We start from the raw sequence: 16,719 nt of genomic DNA, 5'->3' as shown, positions 1-16,719 counted from the left end.
ATAGAGCTCTTAAGATCAGTGGGAGGGGGAAAAAAATATCCCTCACAAGGGAGTATCATTTCAAAAGTTAAAGGAAATCGCTGGCTCCCCTGGGGAAGCCGGAAACCTGGCAGGGGGAAGTTGGCAAGGAGTCAGGGTCCCACGGAGCGAGCCCTGCAGCTGCGCTCTCGCCCGGCCTGCGCTCTGCGCGTGCCCTTTAAGGGGCGGGGCCGGGGCGGGGCCTGGCGGTCGCCCGCTCTCCCAAGCTGCCCTGCGCGCGCGCCGGCAGTTCGGCCACGTCCCTGGCCACGTCGCGCCCGCTCTCGCCATCTTCGCCGCTTCCTCTCAGGGGCCGCCGCCGCCGCTGCCTGAGCTGCCGAGCCTGGGGCCGCCGCGCAGATCGCCGCCGCCGCCATGAACATCTTCCGGCTGACCGGGGACCTGTCCCACCTGGCGGCCATCGTCATCCTGCTGCTGAAAATCTGGAAGACGCGCTCCTGCGCCGGTGAGCGGCGGGCGAGGCCCGGGAGAGGCTCGGGCGCGGGGCCGGGTCCCTGGGAGGACCGGGCGACCTGGGCCGCCCCAGGGCCCGCAGGCCTGCGCCGGCCCGACACACCCCCCTCGGCCGGGCTGGCGGGCGGCCGGGCCCCGAGGGGAGCCTGCGGCCCTTGGGGGTAGGAGCTCGGGCCGGGGTGCGGTGTCGGGGCGCTGGGCCCGGCTCTGCACTTGGTCGGCTGCGAACTTGAGCCGTCGGGGGCCGGAGAGGCGCCAAGTGGACCGCGCGGGCCCTTGTTGGATCTGAAAAGTTTGGCTGCGGGGCGGCGGGTCCAGCACGCCGGTCCCCCGCGCCCCCGGCTTCAGTGGGCGCTTCTCCGCGCGCCTGGGTAGGAAAGGGGGGTGTCCCGAAGTGCGGGGAGCCTGCGAATCAATGGGACGCGCAGGAGGAGGATGGGCAGGATCGCCGCGCTGGGCCTGACGTGGCAGCCGACCCAGCCCGGGAGGTGGGGCGGACGTGGGGAGAGGTCACCCCGCTCCCCACCCTGCCCCTCGGAGGACCGGCCTTTCGGTGAAGGTGCCCGGGCAGGCCTGTCCTTTAGAGTCCCGTGGGCTTCAACCCAGCCCTCGGGTCCCGGATCGCGCCTGCCGCGGGAGGGGCCTGTGGGGAGATCTCTAAGTGAATTTCTTGGGGCAGTTAATGCTGCTTTGAGGGACGATCTAGTTTGTCAAAACTCCTCTGAGCGCCTCCATCTAATAACGGGTTTTCTTAGACCTGCGGCGCGTCGCCGGGTACCGCCGAGGTCTCCTGTGGTCTCCTGTAATTCCTCACTCCACGTCACCAGTGAGTTGGCGGCTCCTCCTCGCGAGTACACGTTTCGTGCACACGCTGCTGGGAGGCAGTGAGACCCATCTTTCTCAGCTAGTCCTTGCACGGTTTTGCGTTTCGTTAGCTCTAAGAGCTTAAGAACGGCGAATTTTTAAATGATTTCTTAAAAGTACAGTCTTCCTTACACATATTTTTGATGCCATGTCCTCAGTGTAATAAACGTTTGGAAAATTAAAGAACTTAATTTTTGCAGAGACAGTAAAAGATGGAGTCCTAAATGACTCGGGTGGCAGAGAATTCCATGTACCTGATTGATTTCTACCTATTTTCGCCTCTAGAATAATAACACCACCTCTTTGGCTGTAGTCTTCAGGCCTCACCTGTCTCCCTGGAACACAGCTGAGATCCAGGAAGTAAGAAGAACCAAAAAAGACCTTTGAGCAGTCAAAATGGATGTTACAAAGTCCACGTACTGAAACCAGTGTGTTTGGCTTGGAGATGATCTCTCAATTCATGCATAGTTCGGAGGGGTTCAGTTGTACCATTTCCAATGACAGCAAAGTAATTTCAGCGATTGTGAGAGCTGATATTTAAGTGCTGGCTGTGTGTTAGGTAGTGAGGTAAATGCCTTATATGGCTTATCCCACATACTCCTTGGTGCTCAGACAGTAAAGAATTTGCCTGCAATGCGGGAGACCTGGGTTTGATCCCTGGGTTGGGAATATCCCCTGAAGAAGGGAGTGGCAACCTACTCCGGTATTCTTGCCTGGAGAGTTCCATGGATAGAGGAGCCTGGTGGGCTACAGTGCAAGGAGTCGCAAAGAGTCAGACATGATGAACACTTTCACGTAGTCCTTGAAATAACCTTATGAAGGGAGTGCCCTTGCCCCCGTTCCCTGGAGGAGGTAACTGAGACACAGGGAGGTGAGATGACTGGTAGAGCCAGGATTGGTGTACAGGCAAGGAGTGACTCCCAGTGAAAGACCTGCACGAACGTCTGTTTGGTCTGTGGAGTTTGGGTTTAGGCGAACATGTGTTTGGTCTATGGAGTTTTGGTTTAGGCATTTGATGCCAGGTCAGTAGTTTAGGTCATTTCTTTCTGTACTCAGAAAATGTTATTTTATTTTCAAGATTTTATTTTTTGATATGGACCATGTTTAAAGTCTTTATTGAATTTGTTACAATATTGTTTCTGTTTTATGTCTTGGTTTTTTGGCCCTGAGGCATGAGAGATCCTAGCTCCCCGACCAGGGTTCAGACCTGCACCCCTTGCATTGTTAGGTGAAGTCCTGACCACTGGACCACCAGGGAATTCCCTAGGAAATGTTATTTTTAATCCCTGCTTAATCAAGATATAATCGACATATAACATTGTATTCGTTTTAGGTGTACAACATACAGATTTGATATATGTATTGGGAGATGATTACCACAGTAATCATGTTAACACCCATCACCACACATAGCGACTTTTGTTTTCTCTTGTGATGAAAGCTTTTAAGATCTACTCTCCTAGCAGCTTTCAAATATGCAATACAGTCTTGTTAACTATAGTCCCCATTGTATGTTACATCCCCAAAGTTTTATTTATCTTCTAACTGGAAGTTTGTGCCTTTTGACTGCTGCTGCTGCTGCTGCTAAGTCACTTCAGTCGTGTCCGACTCTGTGCGACCCCATAGATGGCAGCCCACCAGGCTCCCCGGTCCCTGGGATTCTCCAGGCAAGAATACTGGAGTGGGTTGCCATTTCCTTCTCCAGTGCATGAAAGTGAAAAATGAAAGTTGCTCAGTTGTATCCAACTCCTAGCGACCCCACGGACTGCAGCCTGCCAGGCTTCTCCGTCCATGGGATTTTCCAGGCGAGAGGACTGGAGTGGGGAGTCATTGCCTTTTGACTGCCTTCACTCATTTTGCCCACCCCATCACCAGAAATGTTACTTTTAATCTTTATTTTTGCTCCAAAGTCTTTGTATGAGTCTCTTAGTCTTTTATATGTTCCTCAGAATCCCCTTCTCTGTCAAGACATTTAATATTGAAGCACACTATGTCCTAAACATGGATCTAAACTAAGATATTGGGGGGAAGTTAGTACAGTGCTGAATATGGAGTTCTCAGGGAAGCACTGAGTAATGAGACAAAGTGAAAGGGTTTGCTATTTTGTTTGTTGTTTTTTGACATTCACTGTTTTCATTTGGGAGATTTAGGAGTATTTAGGAAATATAAAATACTTAAGCCGAAATAACAAGGAAGATAAATAGGTGAGTTAAATTTGTGTCTGTTTGCTTGGTATTCCAATAGTTACTAAACTATCCTCATTGTCAGACTTAGGATCATTTTTGTTCTTACATGTGAGATTTTCTAGCCTTATAAAAATCAAAATCACCAAGATCATTTATTCAGAATTAAAATCTGGATTTGACTGGTTGCCTTGTTTTTCCATCCTAATTTAAAGTTGTTTAGGGACTTTTGAAAGGGTAAGAATTTGATGAGTTTCTCAAATAACTGGAATAGGAGACATGTACATTCAGGTTGTGTTTCTCACTTTGAAAATACTGGTGTTGGGATTCATTTTAGGATTTTAGCCCTTATTTGGAACATAGCTGCAACTATAGAACTACGAGGCTTTTTCCCCTTAGGGTTAGGGATGAGATAGTTTAGTGAGGAAGATTCTGCTTTCCTGACCGTCTAATTCCAGAACAGCAGCCACAAAGGACCTTTTAAAGTGGAGGCTGGGGAGTTGATCTTGGTTTTGTTAGGATTGACATTCTCCGCTGTGTGCATTGTCATGATGGAGGGATGAATGAAATGTGAGTTCCTTGTCTTCCTGAGCTCTGATGCAGCTGAATCCACAGTGTCCCAAACATGGACCTGGGGAGTGTTGGGGGAACACCCCTTGGTTTGTAGGTGACGAACTTCCTGTCTGCATTTTCCTGTAGGCTGATAGTTGTTAGTGCTCTGTCTAGTGGGCTTAAGCTGCTGGTGGATCCTTCTGAGCTCAGGGCTCCCAGCCTTCCTCCTGGGCCTTCCCTGCTCTCCTCCGCCTGTTACTCAGGTTGTTGTTAGCTGTTGTCGTGTGAGTCACAGGTTTTCCGTCCTCCTAAACTTGACAACAGTGTGCAGTGTCCCTGTGTTTCTTGTAATTGTATAGTGTATATATGTGTATGTGTGGTCTTTATTGGAGAAGGCAGTGGCACCCCACTCCAGCACTCTTGCCTGGAAAATCCCATGGACGGAGGAGCCTGGTGGGCTGCAGTCCATGGGGTCGCAAAGAGTCAGACACGACTGAGCGACTTCCCTTTCACTTTTCAGTTTCCTGCATTAGAGAAGGAAATGGCAACCCACTCCAGTGTTCTTGCCTGGAGAATCCCAGGGACGGGGGAGCCTGGTGGGCTGCCATCTATGGGGTCGCACAGAGTCGGACACGACTGAAGCGACTTAGCAGTAGCAGTGGTCTTTATAGTTTGAATTTTATGAGGAGATAGTTTATTTACAGTGAATGTATCTGATTTACAAAAAGCAGCCATTTTTTTGGCTCTTAAATGTGCTTAAGTTTTAGGTTTTAATATAGTTCCTCTTAAATTGTCTTAAGTGGTATACAGTGAACTGGCATTTTGTTTGATTTATTTGTGTATTTTGTGGTGGCTTCTCCAGATTGGGGGAGGGTCCTCTCTTTGTTGTTGTTTATTGACGTGTGGTTGATTTAAGTGTTGTGTTCCTTTCAAGTGTATAGCAAAGTGGTTCAGATGTGTGTGTGTGTGTTCTTTTCAGAATCTTTCCCTTATAGTTTGCTACAGACTGCTGAGTATAGTTTCCTGTGCTGCACAGTACATCCTCGTTGTGACAGTTTATATTTTTGAAGCACAAGGAAAACACCTCTTCTTTTATCATCTTTGAATACTCCAGGAAGCTTTTGCCTCCCATTCCCAGCTCCCTCTTTGTAGCCGCTATCACCTCTGCTCTTTGGAGTGCCAAGCTCCTGAGTAATCATGGCTCTTACTTACTGACCACCCACTCTGTGGCCACAAGGCACTGGGGACACAGTTCTGAGCAGCAGCTTGCCACTGTCAAAGTTTCTCTTCTCAAGAAAGCGGCAGTTTAGCTGAAATAAGATATATATAAAAAGATAAAAATCCAGGATATCAAACCACATAGGCAGTAAACACTGTGGATGCGAAGTGACGAGAAAGACCCTGGGGAGGGCTCCCCTGATTTCACAGCAAGGAGGGTATGAGACCTCCATGAGGAACGTATGCAACTTCGCTGATGGACACAGAAGTGGCCCGAACGCGTGTTCATACCGTACCTGGTCCTGGACAGGACTGGGGCAGAGGAGAGCAGACAGGGCAATTCGCCTCCCCAGAGTACCTTCCTAATTCAGAATATCATCACAGTCAAAGGACAATAAATTGAGAGAAATAACCTGCAATATAATCTGCCACCTAAGTGGCAAAAGGTTAATATCCACCTTAAAATTAATGTTTAATTTTAAATTAATTAAATTAATTAATCCTCCAAATTAAAAAAACCAACAACCTGATAGGTAAATGAGCGAAGCTGGCAGTTTATAGAAGAATAACAGAAGGCCAGTTCAGAGTGAAAGAACGCCCTGCCTCATTAGTAGTTAGAAGTTTGGGTGTTAAAAGAGCAGTGGATGCCATCTTTTGCCACTGGGTGGGAAAAAGTCAGGTTTACAACATCTTGATGTAAGCAGAGATGTAAAGAATATTCTCATCTGGTGTTGTGAATATGTAAATTGGCACAGCCTATGTAGGAGAAATTTGACATTATTTCAAAAGTTAAAGTGCTAATATATTTTGTCAGCGTTTCTAGGGAATTTGAACTACAGAAATTGCCATGTATGTGAACAAGCTAACCACAGGTATAAAGGTGTTTGTTGTGCCTAAATAAACACAGAACACTATTTATAGATACAAAGATATTCATGGAGCGTTGACAAGAACAAAAATTGTACACAACCCAAATGTCCACTTGTGTGGAGGGGTCACACAAATGTTGGTACATTCACACTGCAGAACACTATGCAGCCATTCAAAAGAATAAGGCAGAAGTATTAACAGGAGAAGATATGTCTGAAATACTAAGTTGAGAAAGCAAGTTGTAAACAAAGAGATAGTACGGCCCATTTTAAGGGGCAAACGTGTGAGTACATACAAATACACATACAGAGAAAGGGGCTTTAAAAAAGCCTGGAGCGTCGTATTTAAAGTGGAGGTGGGAGGGGTGTTTACTAGGTCCAGTTGGTATTTTTAATAAAGTAGCATGGATTTTGCTGAAAACAGGAAAAGGTGGCAAAGCAGCACATAGTAACAAGAGCTGTCACTAAGCACCCACAAGCATGGCAGGTATCGAAAAAACACTTTTTCCAACAGGCCCATACTCTGTCCCTGTTTGGCAGGGGCAGAAAGTGAGGTTTAGCGGGGCCGGGTATGTAACGGCCCTGTGTGACCTGGTGCACTCAGAGATGAGCTTGAACCCAACCAAACCTTCTGGCTCCACAGCCCCTTCCCCTGCTCACAGGAGCTGTGCTGTGAGCCAGCTGCTGACCCCTGTGCTAGGGTGTTAGTGGCCGTTAGGAGAGCAGCTGGCACCTTGGAGACAGTGGGCCGGCGCGTGGTGCCCGGGGCGCCGGGTGAGCACTGCCCTGCAGGTTTTCCTGCTGCTCTGACCTGTGGCGCTTGGGTGCATCCAGTGTTGGCAGGAAGAAACAGTTCACAGAAGGCTTGTCCGTCTGGTTGAGGGTTTTGTTCCGTAAACCAATGGAAATATGAGAAATGCAGCTTTTAACCTGCAGCAGAATTTAAGGTCATGTACACTGGAATGCTTAGTTGGAGGCGTTCATTAACCTTCACTTGGCCCAGTGGGAGAAGATGGGAATGGTGGTGTGTGTGATGATTGGTTTCCGTTTTACAAGTTGTGCTCCCTAGTGTGGAGGTGTCCCTGGTGTGGAGGTGCTCCCTGGTGTGGAGGTGCTCCCTGGTGTGGAGGTGCTCGCTGGTGTGGAGGTGCTCCCTGGTGTGGAGGTGCTCCCTGGTGTGGAGGTGCTCCCTGGTGTGGATGTGCTCCCTGGTGTGGAGGTGCTCGCTGGTGTGGAGGTGCTCCCTGGTGTGGAGGTGCTCCCTGGTGTGGAGGTGCTCCCTGGTGTGGAGGTGCTCGCTGGTGTGGAGGTGCTCGCTGGTGTGGAGGTGCTCGCTGGTGTGGAGGTGCTCCCTGGTGTGGAGGTGCAGTACATTTGTTACAGAACCACTGAGAGTGAGGGGTCTTCAGAGCTTGTTTCCCTGGCCTTCGTGTCCTTCGGTCTCAACCTGAGAACTGACTGTGGGAGCGCCTCCCGCTTCAGAGCTAGTGTCCCCGCAAGGAGATTCCTGCCCCGCCCGCTCTGTCTTCAGCTGGGATCCCCGCCTTCTTGAGCAGACAGACAGGTTTTCTGTGTTAAAGGGGAAAGCCTGCTCTTCGGGATCCGGGCCGGGAAGAATCGGGCAGAACTGTGTGGGCACACAGCGCTCAGGTCTCCAGCATGGTGGCTCCTGCCCGGGTTTTACACCACAGGACAAGCTGCAGCCACACGCTGCCTGTGCCCTTCTCCTCTGCCCCACCCCCTGGCGGGCAGTAAATTAGGGCAGAACCCGGAGCACGCACCTGTTCACAGTCAGAGACACAGTATGTCTTCAAAACTCTTTGGAAGTCTTATCTCAAAATACCACAAAATGAGTTTACCCCCAAGACATGAAAATAAATTGAATTACTGTTTTTTTTTTTTCCATTTGTTCATTCATTCAGCAGGTATTTTCTGGGCCCTGCTGTGTGTCAGACCGTGTGTGTGGTCGGGCGGGGGGGGGGGTTGGGGGTGGGGTGGGGGGCTCTGGAGGGGAGGGAGACGGGCGACCAAATGACCACAGGGCGCTTTGTAAGTGCTGCCACAGGAGCTGGGCAGCAGCCTGGTGAAGTGGGTCTTCTGTACTTGCTGGATGAATAAGCAGCGCTGAGGGAGGTTGTCTTCAAGGATGACTTTGATGGGAATTGGGTTGCAAAGGGGGGTGGTAAAAGCGATATGTCCGTCCCTGATTTTTAGTATAGGAATTCTGAAAACAAGGGCAAATTTCAGTTTACCTGGCTTCCAAATTTTCAGGAGAATAAACCCTTTACAACAAAACTTGCCTGTATGTATTCTGTCATTTTTTAATTTAAAATATGGGAAAGAACCACATAGAAAATAAGCTGGGAGTTTCTCTCGCAAGGCTTCCACAGTCGCCAGACGCAAACTGCATGCTCCCAGTCCTCTTCCCCATCTTGTCTTCTCTCGCACGTTTTCTGTGTCAACAGCAGCCTCATTGATTCTCCTTTGGAACATTGATCTGTGATAAGAAAAACAGAAACTCCCTGCCGCTGGGGAAGAGACTGAAAGGGGCATGCTTGCTCTCTGTGTCTGTGTCCCCACCTTTGGCCCTTGAGATTGGCCGCGACTGATGGATCCAGAGGGACAGAGGCAGCTGTTTCTTCAGTTTCTCTTAGTTTATTTTTGTGAATAGGGTGGAACTGCAATTATTCCTCCACAAAAATGACGTTCTCAGAGCTAGGCTTTTTGCTTCAACAAGCTGTAAAATAGTTTTGGACAGTAGTGTTGTTTGTAAAATATCATTTAATAAAACAATGTGATTTTCACCTTTGGAAGAATATTACTAATGATTTGGGTTCAGTGACGTTTCCACTAAATACAAACTTGCTTAGCTGTCTAATGATGTGAAGTTTACGACGTAGGTGAGGGTGGGTGGGTCCTGACACCTAGTGAGATTCACTTTGCTCAAAAAGTCGCTCTTCAACATCTGAAACCCACGGCACACGGCTGTTGTCACAGAACTATTTGGCCAAATCCAGACGGCAGGTGACCTTCTCATCGTCTGGACTGAGCGTCCCTGTGCTCCACACAGGCTCTGGGGGGAGTGGGGAGTGGTGACTGGAGGGAGAAAGAGTTTCAAGATGTTCCAACAATAAAAGGTGCTGCTTTGGAAGGCTAGTAGGTTCCCACCCTCTTGTTGCCATAGCATCCAGGAGCCTGTTTGTGTGAGTCTGAGTTTGGTTGTGTGGTTCATCTAAGATAATTTAAGTTTTTATCTCCTCCAAGTAATGCTGCCTCCCAAAAGCAGTCACCGTAGGAGGCCAAGCCAGGGGGATTACAGCTCAGACTTTTCCTTGAAGCACGGCCCCCACTTGGTTCCTCGTCGCCTTGTCTGTTCAAGGATGTTGAGGGAATGGAAGACTGAAACTGTTCTCCTGCGTTTGGAGTCATCCCAGCCCCTGGCTTTGGCGCCTGGTGCCCCGCGTTCCTGCAGTCCCTTCATGGTATCGACTTCAAGAATCACAGAGCTGTTGGTGTATTTCTAACACTTTGCTTTTGTTTCTTCAGGTATTTCTGGGAAAAGCCAGCTTCTGTTTGCACTGGTCTTCACAACTCGTTACCTGGATCTTTTTACTTCATTTATTTCATTGTATAATACGTCTATGAAGGTATGGTGTGGCACCCAGCAGAGTGTGTTTTGTCCATAACTCACAGACCTGTGGAGACTGTTAAACTTATGTCACCTGTGCACTTAATTAGGCATCTGCAAGAATAATGTCTAGATGTGCTGCTGTTGGTGTAAGCCTTCTGAGACCACCTAGTACGTACAGCTTGGATTAGTTACCATTAAGCATATTGTCTCCTGTATCAAAGCAGTATCTATTTAATTAAAGCACTTTGCACTTAGAGATTTCTTGATCTTAAGTTCCTCAACTGTGATAAACTTCTGAAGCTCTGGAAAACCCTCAAAGACAGAGGAGTGACTGTTATGTTTTCAAGCAGTGGGAAATTACAGGGTCCCTGGGAAAGGCCAGCAGGTTGGTTCAGGACGAGGAGGGGCAGGCGGGCTCCGGCTGCCCCTTCTCCCGCCTCTCTGGGGCCTAGGCGTGCGTCGCGTGTTGCCTTTGCCGTGCTTAAGCGACATCTACACCGGAGTTTACTTAATATGGTTCTAAAGCTTCTAACTCGTCCTAAGTGCTGGTATCCATGCCACCTTCAGTGTCACAGTTTTCCTAACCACAGGAAGACGAATGTATGACTCTCAAAGCGCAGCGTAATTGCATACACCAGCCTCTTGTGCGCTGCGGGCGGTACACATGCCGCGCTTCGGGCAGTCTGGGTCCGCTCTGCAGGCGTTGAACTTGCACGTGGTGAGCACCCCCGGGGCGCACTGAGGGCTGCAGACGGCAGGCAGTAGCCTTGGCTCTGGCAGGGGAGCAGACGGCAGGCAGCCCTGGGCAGATGGCTCGCTTGCGATTGCTGCTGTGACCGCACATTCGAGTCACCTAGAGGCGTTCCATTCTTCGTTACTGAGTGAAGGGAATTCATCAGGAATTCGCCTCCTTAGAAATGGCCATGTCCTTGCTTATTGTCCAGGCAGGTTAAAACTGTAGCTGTCAGAGGCGTGCGAGCAGGAATCCCCTCCCCTCCCCTCCCTCTCAGTATGCCCAGCTTTCAGGAATCTTTACTTGCTTAATTGTTGCTTCCAAACATACTCCTAAAAATCAGGGGCATGAGAGGCGGGTTTTATGTGCTCATGGCTTCTTACTTTAAATGGCAAGCATGGGTGAGAGAAGAAAAAGAACTGCTTTGTTCAGTGGCCGCTGAGCCCTCGTGGATGCGTCGGGGCTGCTTGTGGGTGGGGGGGCTGGGCGGGGGAGACTGTACGTAGATGTGTGTGTGTTGTGTATACATATCGGAGAAGGCAGTGGCACCCCACTCCAGTACTCTTGCCTGGAAAATCCCATGGACGGAGGAGCCTGGTGGGCTACAGTCCATGGGGTCGCTAGGAATCGGACAGACTGAGCGACTTCACTTTCACGCATCGGAGAAGGCAATGGCAACCCACTCCAGTGTTCTTGCCTGGAGAATCCCAGGGACGGGGGAGCCTGGTGGGCTGCCGTCTCTGGGGTCGCACAGAGTCGGACACGACTGAAGCGACTTAGCGGCAGCAGCAGTGTATATGGATAGATTATGTGTTTATTCACAGGTATATGTACAAGTATTTTTGTGTGGGGAGAGCACCTCTAGTATAGGGTGTGAATCTTCCTTGATTTTGCATTGAGAAGGGCTGTGTATGTGTTGCTGCGTCAGTATTATGGGTATAGGCGACAGTTTTGGTATTTTGTTGACTATTTGCAAATATGACTTCAAGATGCCTGGGATAGCTCAGGTCTTTGTTCTGAAGTGTGTGAGGACTTATGACTGCTCTCATTTTCCTCTCATGTCGATTGACCCCAGTGCTTTCCGAATCCAATTTTGCAAGTCGACTTGGCTGGGACCAGGTCATGTGGCTGATACTCCAGCTGCCTGTGTTTATAGGTTCTTGAGCCTAAAATTCTGCAGTCTGAAAATTGGTATAATCTCAGAATGTCAGACTTTTTCTTGGGTTCAGATGAGTATATAGTGTTTTTCCTTTTGAATGTGAAACACCGTATAACTTAATTGTAAGCCCTTGAATAGCTACGCATTGTACAGTTATCACTTACTTTTGGTTTTGCTTTTGTTGTTAACCAGACGAAATTTCATAGCAACAATCTCAATGTTCCGTGTTAAAGTAACATGAGTTAAAACTCATTGCAAAGTGTAACATGAGTTACATTGTCTATATTATCTTTTGAAAAGTGCTAGCTCAGAAATGTCTTCTTGCTGTAAGGAAGTGCCTTGGTTTTGAACTGTATTGAACTTGCCATTCACTTTCTTTTCTGAGGCAACTATCTAATAATTTACAAAGAGATTAAAAATACATTTCTTGGCAGTCTCTTATAAAGTTAAACTTACACTTAACATAGGATCCAGCAGTCCCCCTCCTAGGTCTTTACCCAGGAGAAATGAAGGCTTATGTTCACACAAAAGCCTGTGCACAGATGTTCACAGCGGCTCCATCCCCCACCCCACAAGCTGTAAACAACCTACCTGTCCTCTAACTGGTAGGTGGATGAACCTCTGTGGCTGCCTCTTCCTAAAGACACAAGAGGACCAGTTCTTAATACACACGACAGCACAGCTGGATCTCAGGTTGTTATGTTGACTGAAAAAAACTGGTCTGAAAGGTGACATACTGTTAAGTTCCATTTATGGAATGGAATTCTAGAAAAGGCCAAAGTGCAGGGACTGAGAACACATTGGCACTTGCCAGAGGTTAGGCCTGGGGGAAAGGCATGACTCTGTGGGGCAGCAGGAGGGAATTGGGGTGGGGGGAGTCAGGACTGGTCTGTGTCTTGATTATGGTGGTGGTTTTATGACGTATGGAACTGTATACCCCCAAAAAGTGGGTTTTACTGTATTTAAATTTTATATATATATATATATGGCTGATGCAGAAAACCAAGGGAATTGGAGCAATTGTAATATTTTGATGACACAGCATCTTTTTTTTTTTTTTTTATCCTTTTAGCTCATCTACATTGCCTGCTCCTATGCCACAGTGTACCTGATCTACATGAAATTTAAGGCAACCTACGATGGAAATCATGATACTTTCCGAGTGGAGTTTCTGGTGGTCCCTGTGGGCGGCCTCTCATTTCTAGTCAATCATGATTTCTCTCCTCTTGAGGTTAGTTAAGGGGTTACTTAGGTAGTCATGTGTGGTTCCCTAAGGAAATAGACCTGTTTGCAGTTAATGGGGTTCTATTTTGTGTTTCGGGGGTGTGGGTGGGGAGTGGCTTAGCAAATAAATGTAGTTTGATGTAAATAAATCCTGGGCAAGAATTAAGCACCCAGGTCAGACACCCACTTGAATGTCTTCTGACTCTCCTTTAGGATATAAGCTTGGCTTCTGTAACACCAAGCTGCTGCACTCCTTGTCTTGAGGAAGTGCAGCCTGCCTGGTGCCCAGCGCTGTGCCACGTGGTGGGGTGGCCTGCTCGCCAGTGCTCCCTCCAGCCCCAAGTGTCCAGAGTGAGGCTCTGGTCGTCCCCTGGTGGCAGCGGCGCCTGGGTGTAAACCCTCCAGGGACTCCTGCCAGACCCCTCCTCCGTAGGCATGAATGAAGAGCTGGGTTGGGAAGAGAGCTTGCGTGATTATGACTCTGACTTCTTAGCCCTTTGATTTAACCATGCCACAAAAAGCCTGAAGAGTAAGGAAAGAGGGAAATGATGTATGTCATCTGGGAAGGAGGAACGGCAGTGAGGGGTGGGGGGACCCAGCCCCCAGTCCTGCAGCCCTGGAGGAGGCGGGGTTGGCTCAGGGCCCCAGGGCCAGAGCTGGAGAGGCTGCCGGCAGGGAAGCATCCCCTGCATCGCGTTTGAAGAGCCAGGCAGTTGCCCAGGGAAGAGTGCAGCACTGGCGAGGCCGGGGAGGGAGATCCAAGGAGGTGCAGGTGGCCGGGAACCTCGCTTGTCCCGGGGGGTCTGCGCCTTTATATGTGGCTTAAGTTTCTGTGGTTTATTAAAGTGCACAGCTGCTCTGTCCTGGGCGCTGATGCCCAGCCCCCGCTCCCTTTACGCTGCTTCACGGTGAGGCAGGAGTGTTCTGTGAGTTGGCGGCAGGCGCCGGGCGCTGACGGGGCTGCGGCTTCTCCCTCAGATCTTGTGGACCTTCTCCATCTACCTGGAGTCGGTGGCCATCCTGCCACAGCTCTTCATGATCAGCAAGACCGGGGAGGCGGAGACCATCACCACCCACTACCTGTTCTTCCTGGGCCTCTACCGCGCCTTGTACCTCGTCAACTGGATCTGGCGCTTCTACTTCGAGGGCTTCTTTGACCTCATTGCCGTGGTGGCCGGCGTTGTCCAGACCATCCTGTACTGCGACTTCTTCTACTTGTACATCACGAAAGGTGCGTCAGGCTGTGTGCGGCCCGCTTCCCTCTTCCAGGGCTCCCTTGGCCGTCGTGCTTCTGATCTGACACTTACTCAGAAGGCGAACTGGCTTCAGAGCACATTTTAATGACTGTCAGGTAGAGTTCTTGGTCAGGATTTTCAGTCTTTTTTTTTCTTTATTTGTTATAATTTTATTGTTTTTCTACAATGACATATTTTCATTGTAAAACCAATCAGAATTAATAATTCTTAAAACAATCACCCAGAATCCTACCACTCCAAAATAATCATTGATAATGTGTAAGTAAACATAATGGTTTAATGATATATGATTTAAACTCAACATGCTGGTCTATAATTTGTTCTTCTTCCTGGACATCTGCATGACTTTTAATAGCAGTGGAGTCTTACGTTTATTATCGTAGTTTATTTATTCAGCCCCCTGTTCATGGGTGTTTGGGCTTAAAAATGCAGTGTTTAACTTAGTGTCCTTGTGTGTATATATATATATATATATTTGCCTTTGTATGAATAGAGTACATGTGAACTTGACAAAAATCTGATGAAAGCCATGGTCCTTGCTCAGAGAAAAATGCACAGTTACGTGTATTCACACAAACATGTGCTTATAGTTTTAGGGAGTTCAGGGGCCCTGAAACCCACCCACAGATCCCAGGCTAAGAATCCTCAGCTCGCTTCAGTCGCTCAGTCGTGTCCGACTCTTTGCGACCCCATGGACTGCAGCACGTCAGGCTTCCCTGTCCATCACCAACTCTGGAGTTTACTCAAACTCATGTGCATCGAGTTGGTGATGCCATCCAAGCATCTCATCCTCTGTCATCCCCTTATCCTTCGCCTCCCAGCTAAGGAATCCTGGCTATACAGTAAAGAATAGCTTACTGTATAGCCAGTAAGAATCCTGACTATCCAGTAAAATTTCTAATGGTGGAATTGCTAGATACAAGGGCATATGTATCTTAACTCTTTTTTTTAACATCCAAAATTTTCATAACTGTTATGTGTCAATATATGCAATTAAGGGATTAAGTCACAATGACAAAAAGCTGCCATGAATTAAAAGACAATTTCAGTTGAACTAGTATTTTTAAATTCAGTTGCTAGGGCATCCGGATACATTAAGAAGATTCCAATCTGTGTATATGACATTCTCTTACTTCAGAGGACTGTGTTTATTGACACCCAAGTCAGATGCCTGGTGCTTGTCAGAAGCTCATCTCCCTGGACCTTGCTCTGTGGTGTCTTGTATGATAAACTTCTAGGAGTGGGTAGGAAGAAGCTGAAGCATGTCAGGATGAGTAACCTCTTGTTTTCATCCTTGTCTTTAAACTTGTAGTTCTCAAGGGAAAGAAGCTCAGTCTGCCTGCGTAAGTGCCAAAGACCACCACCAGCATCTGTCCTCAGGGTGCTCGGACAGAATTCTTAGCGCAGCAAAGGCTCAAGATGCTTGATACGGAAAATTGGAAACTCAGCTCTTCTGTTGCAGATAGTCATCAGTGGCTCTGTAAGAACCCAGAGGGAAAGAACCAGAAGGTTTCTGTTTAATGCATCTTGCCTTATCTTTTTTTAATACTATGTACAAAGATTTTTTACACAAAGAAACTTAATGCTGTATTAATAAAGTCAGTGTGTAGCTTCAATTGGGGGTAGTCCAAAAGTGAAGATTTTGTGAGGAATAAGTGCAAACTGTTTTGGGTTTTTTTAATTCTTTGAAATTGTTGATTCTTTGTGTCTGCAATGAAATCGTACTCCTTGACAGTCAGTAGATAATATATTCCTCCATCTATCAAACTTGCATTCCACTATATTTATTTGTGTTTTTTTGCCAAAAGATGAGTTATCTTTGTTTGAAATCTGAGACACTATGTCCAGTTTGGTACATCCATTCAAATTGCTTCCCACTGACGTGGAACTCCTTCCCTGGACGTCAAACACTACACGAAGCTGGTAAGGATAGCTTCCAAGTCTAAGGTTTTCATTACCAAAATCTGAAGATTCTGAATGTAGATGGAGTTTCGTTTAAGAGTCACCAAAGGTGCCTGCCCTCCTCCCTACTAAGTGTCAGTTGAAACTCTTCCAAGAGTGTCAAAAAGCTCGCTGAGGGGGCGGGGTGGGGCCCTGGGCTGCTTGCCGCCTGAGCGTGACGTGCGAGAAACATTCGTGATTAGTTTGGACTTAGGACTCCTCTGAGGAATGGAACACAAGTGGTTACCTATCACTTTAATTTACAGTTCCAGAAGATTGCTACAACCATGTCCGTTCTCAGATTCAAGTGGTTTTTCATATCCTTTTGGATAGCAGAATGATTGACTCTTTTTTTTAATTGGCAGCACCAGTTGCCGTTCCTCTTACTTTTTGTTTTGTTTTTACTGAGCTCTTGCATGATTTATCTTCTGTTACCATCCTAAATAAACATTTTATTAAACCTAGAATAAATTGTCTTTTTTTCCTGAATAAGGGTTTTGGAACATCCTGTGTCAGGATGGGTTTTTAGTCTTTGTTTTTCGATTGGCAACAGCTCTATATAGGGCCGCAAACATTTGTTCTTCCCTTAATCTAAAA

General features: G+C 47.8%; 1 protein-coding gene across 1 annotated transcript; it reads left to right on the top strand.

Annotated features, from left to right (window-relative positions):
• Nucleotides 1-309: 309 nt before the first annotated feature.
• KDELR2 (KDEL endoplasmic reticulum protein retention receptor 2) lies at nucleotides 310-16,589 on the top strand. The gene is given in 5 exon segments (NM_001079779.1): nucleotides 310-484; nucleotides 9,725-9,825; nucleotides 12,774-12,932; nucleotides 13,904-14,156; nucleotides 15,494-16,589. Coding segments are annotated over 5 exon segments (639 nt in total). The 5' UTR covers nucleotides 310-393; the 3' UTR covers nucleotides 15,529-16,589.
• Nucleotides 16,590-16,719: the final 130 nt, after the last annotated feature.

Source organism: Bos taurus, chromosome 25 (genome assembly GCF_002263795.3).
Source record: "Bos taurus isolate L1 Dominette 01449 registration number 42190680 breed Hereford chromosome 25, ARS-UCD2.0, whole genome shotgun sequence".
In the NCBI taxonomy this organism is placed as follows: Eukaryota; Metazoa; Chordata; class Mammalia; order Artiodactyla; family Bovidae; genus Bos; species Bos taurus.
Note: the sequence above shows the minus strand (reverse complement) of the source record. Positions and strands in the feature narration are given on the sequence as shown.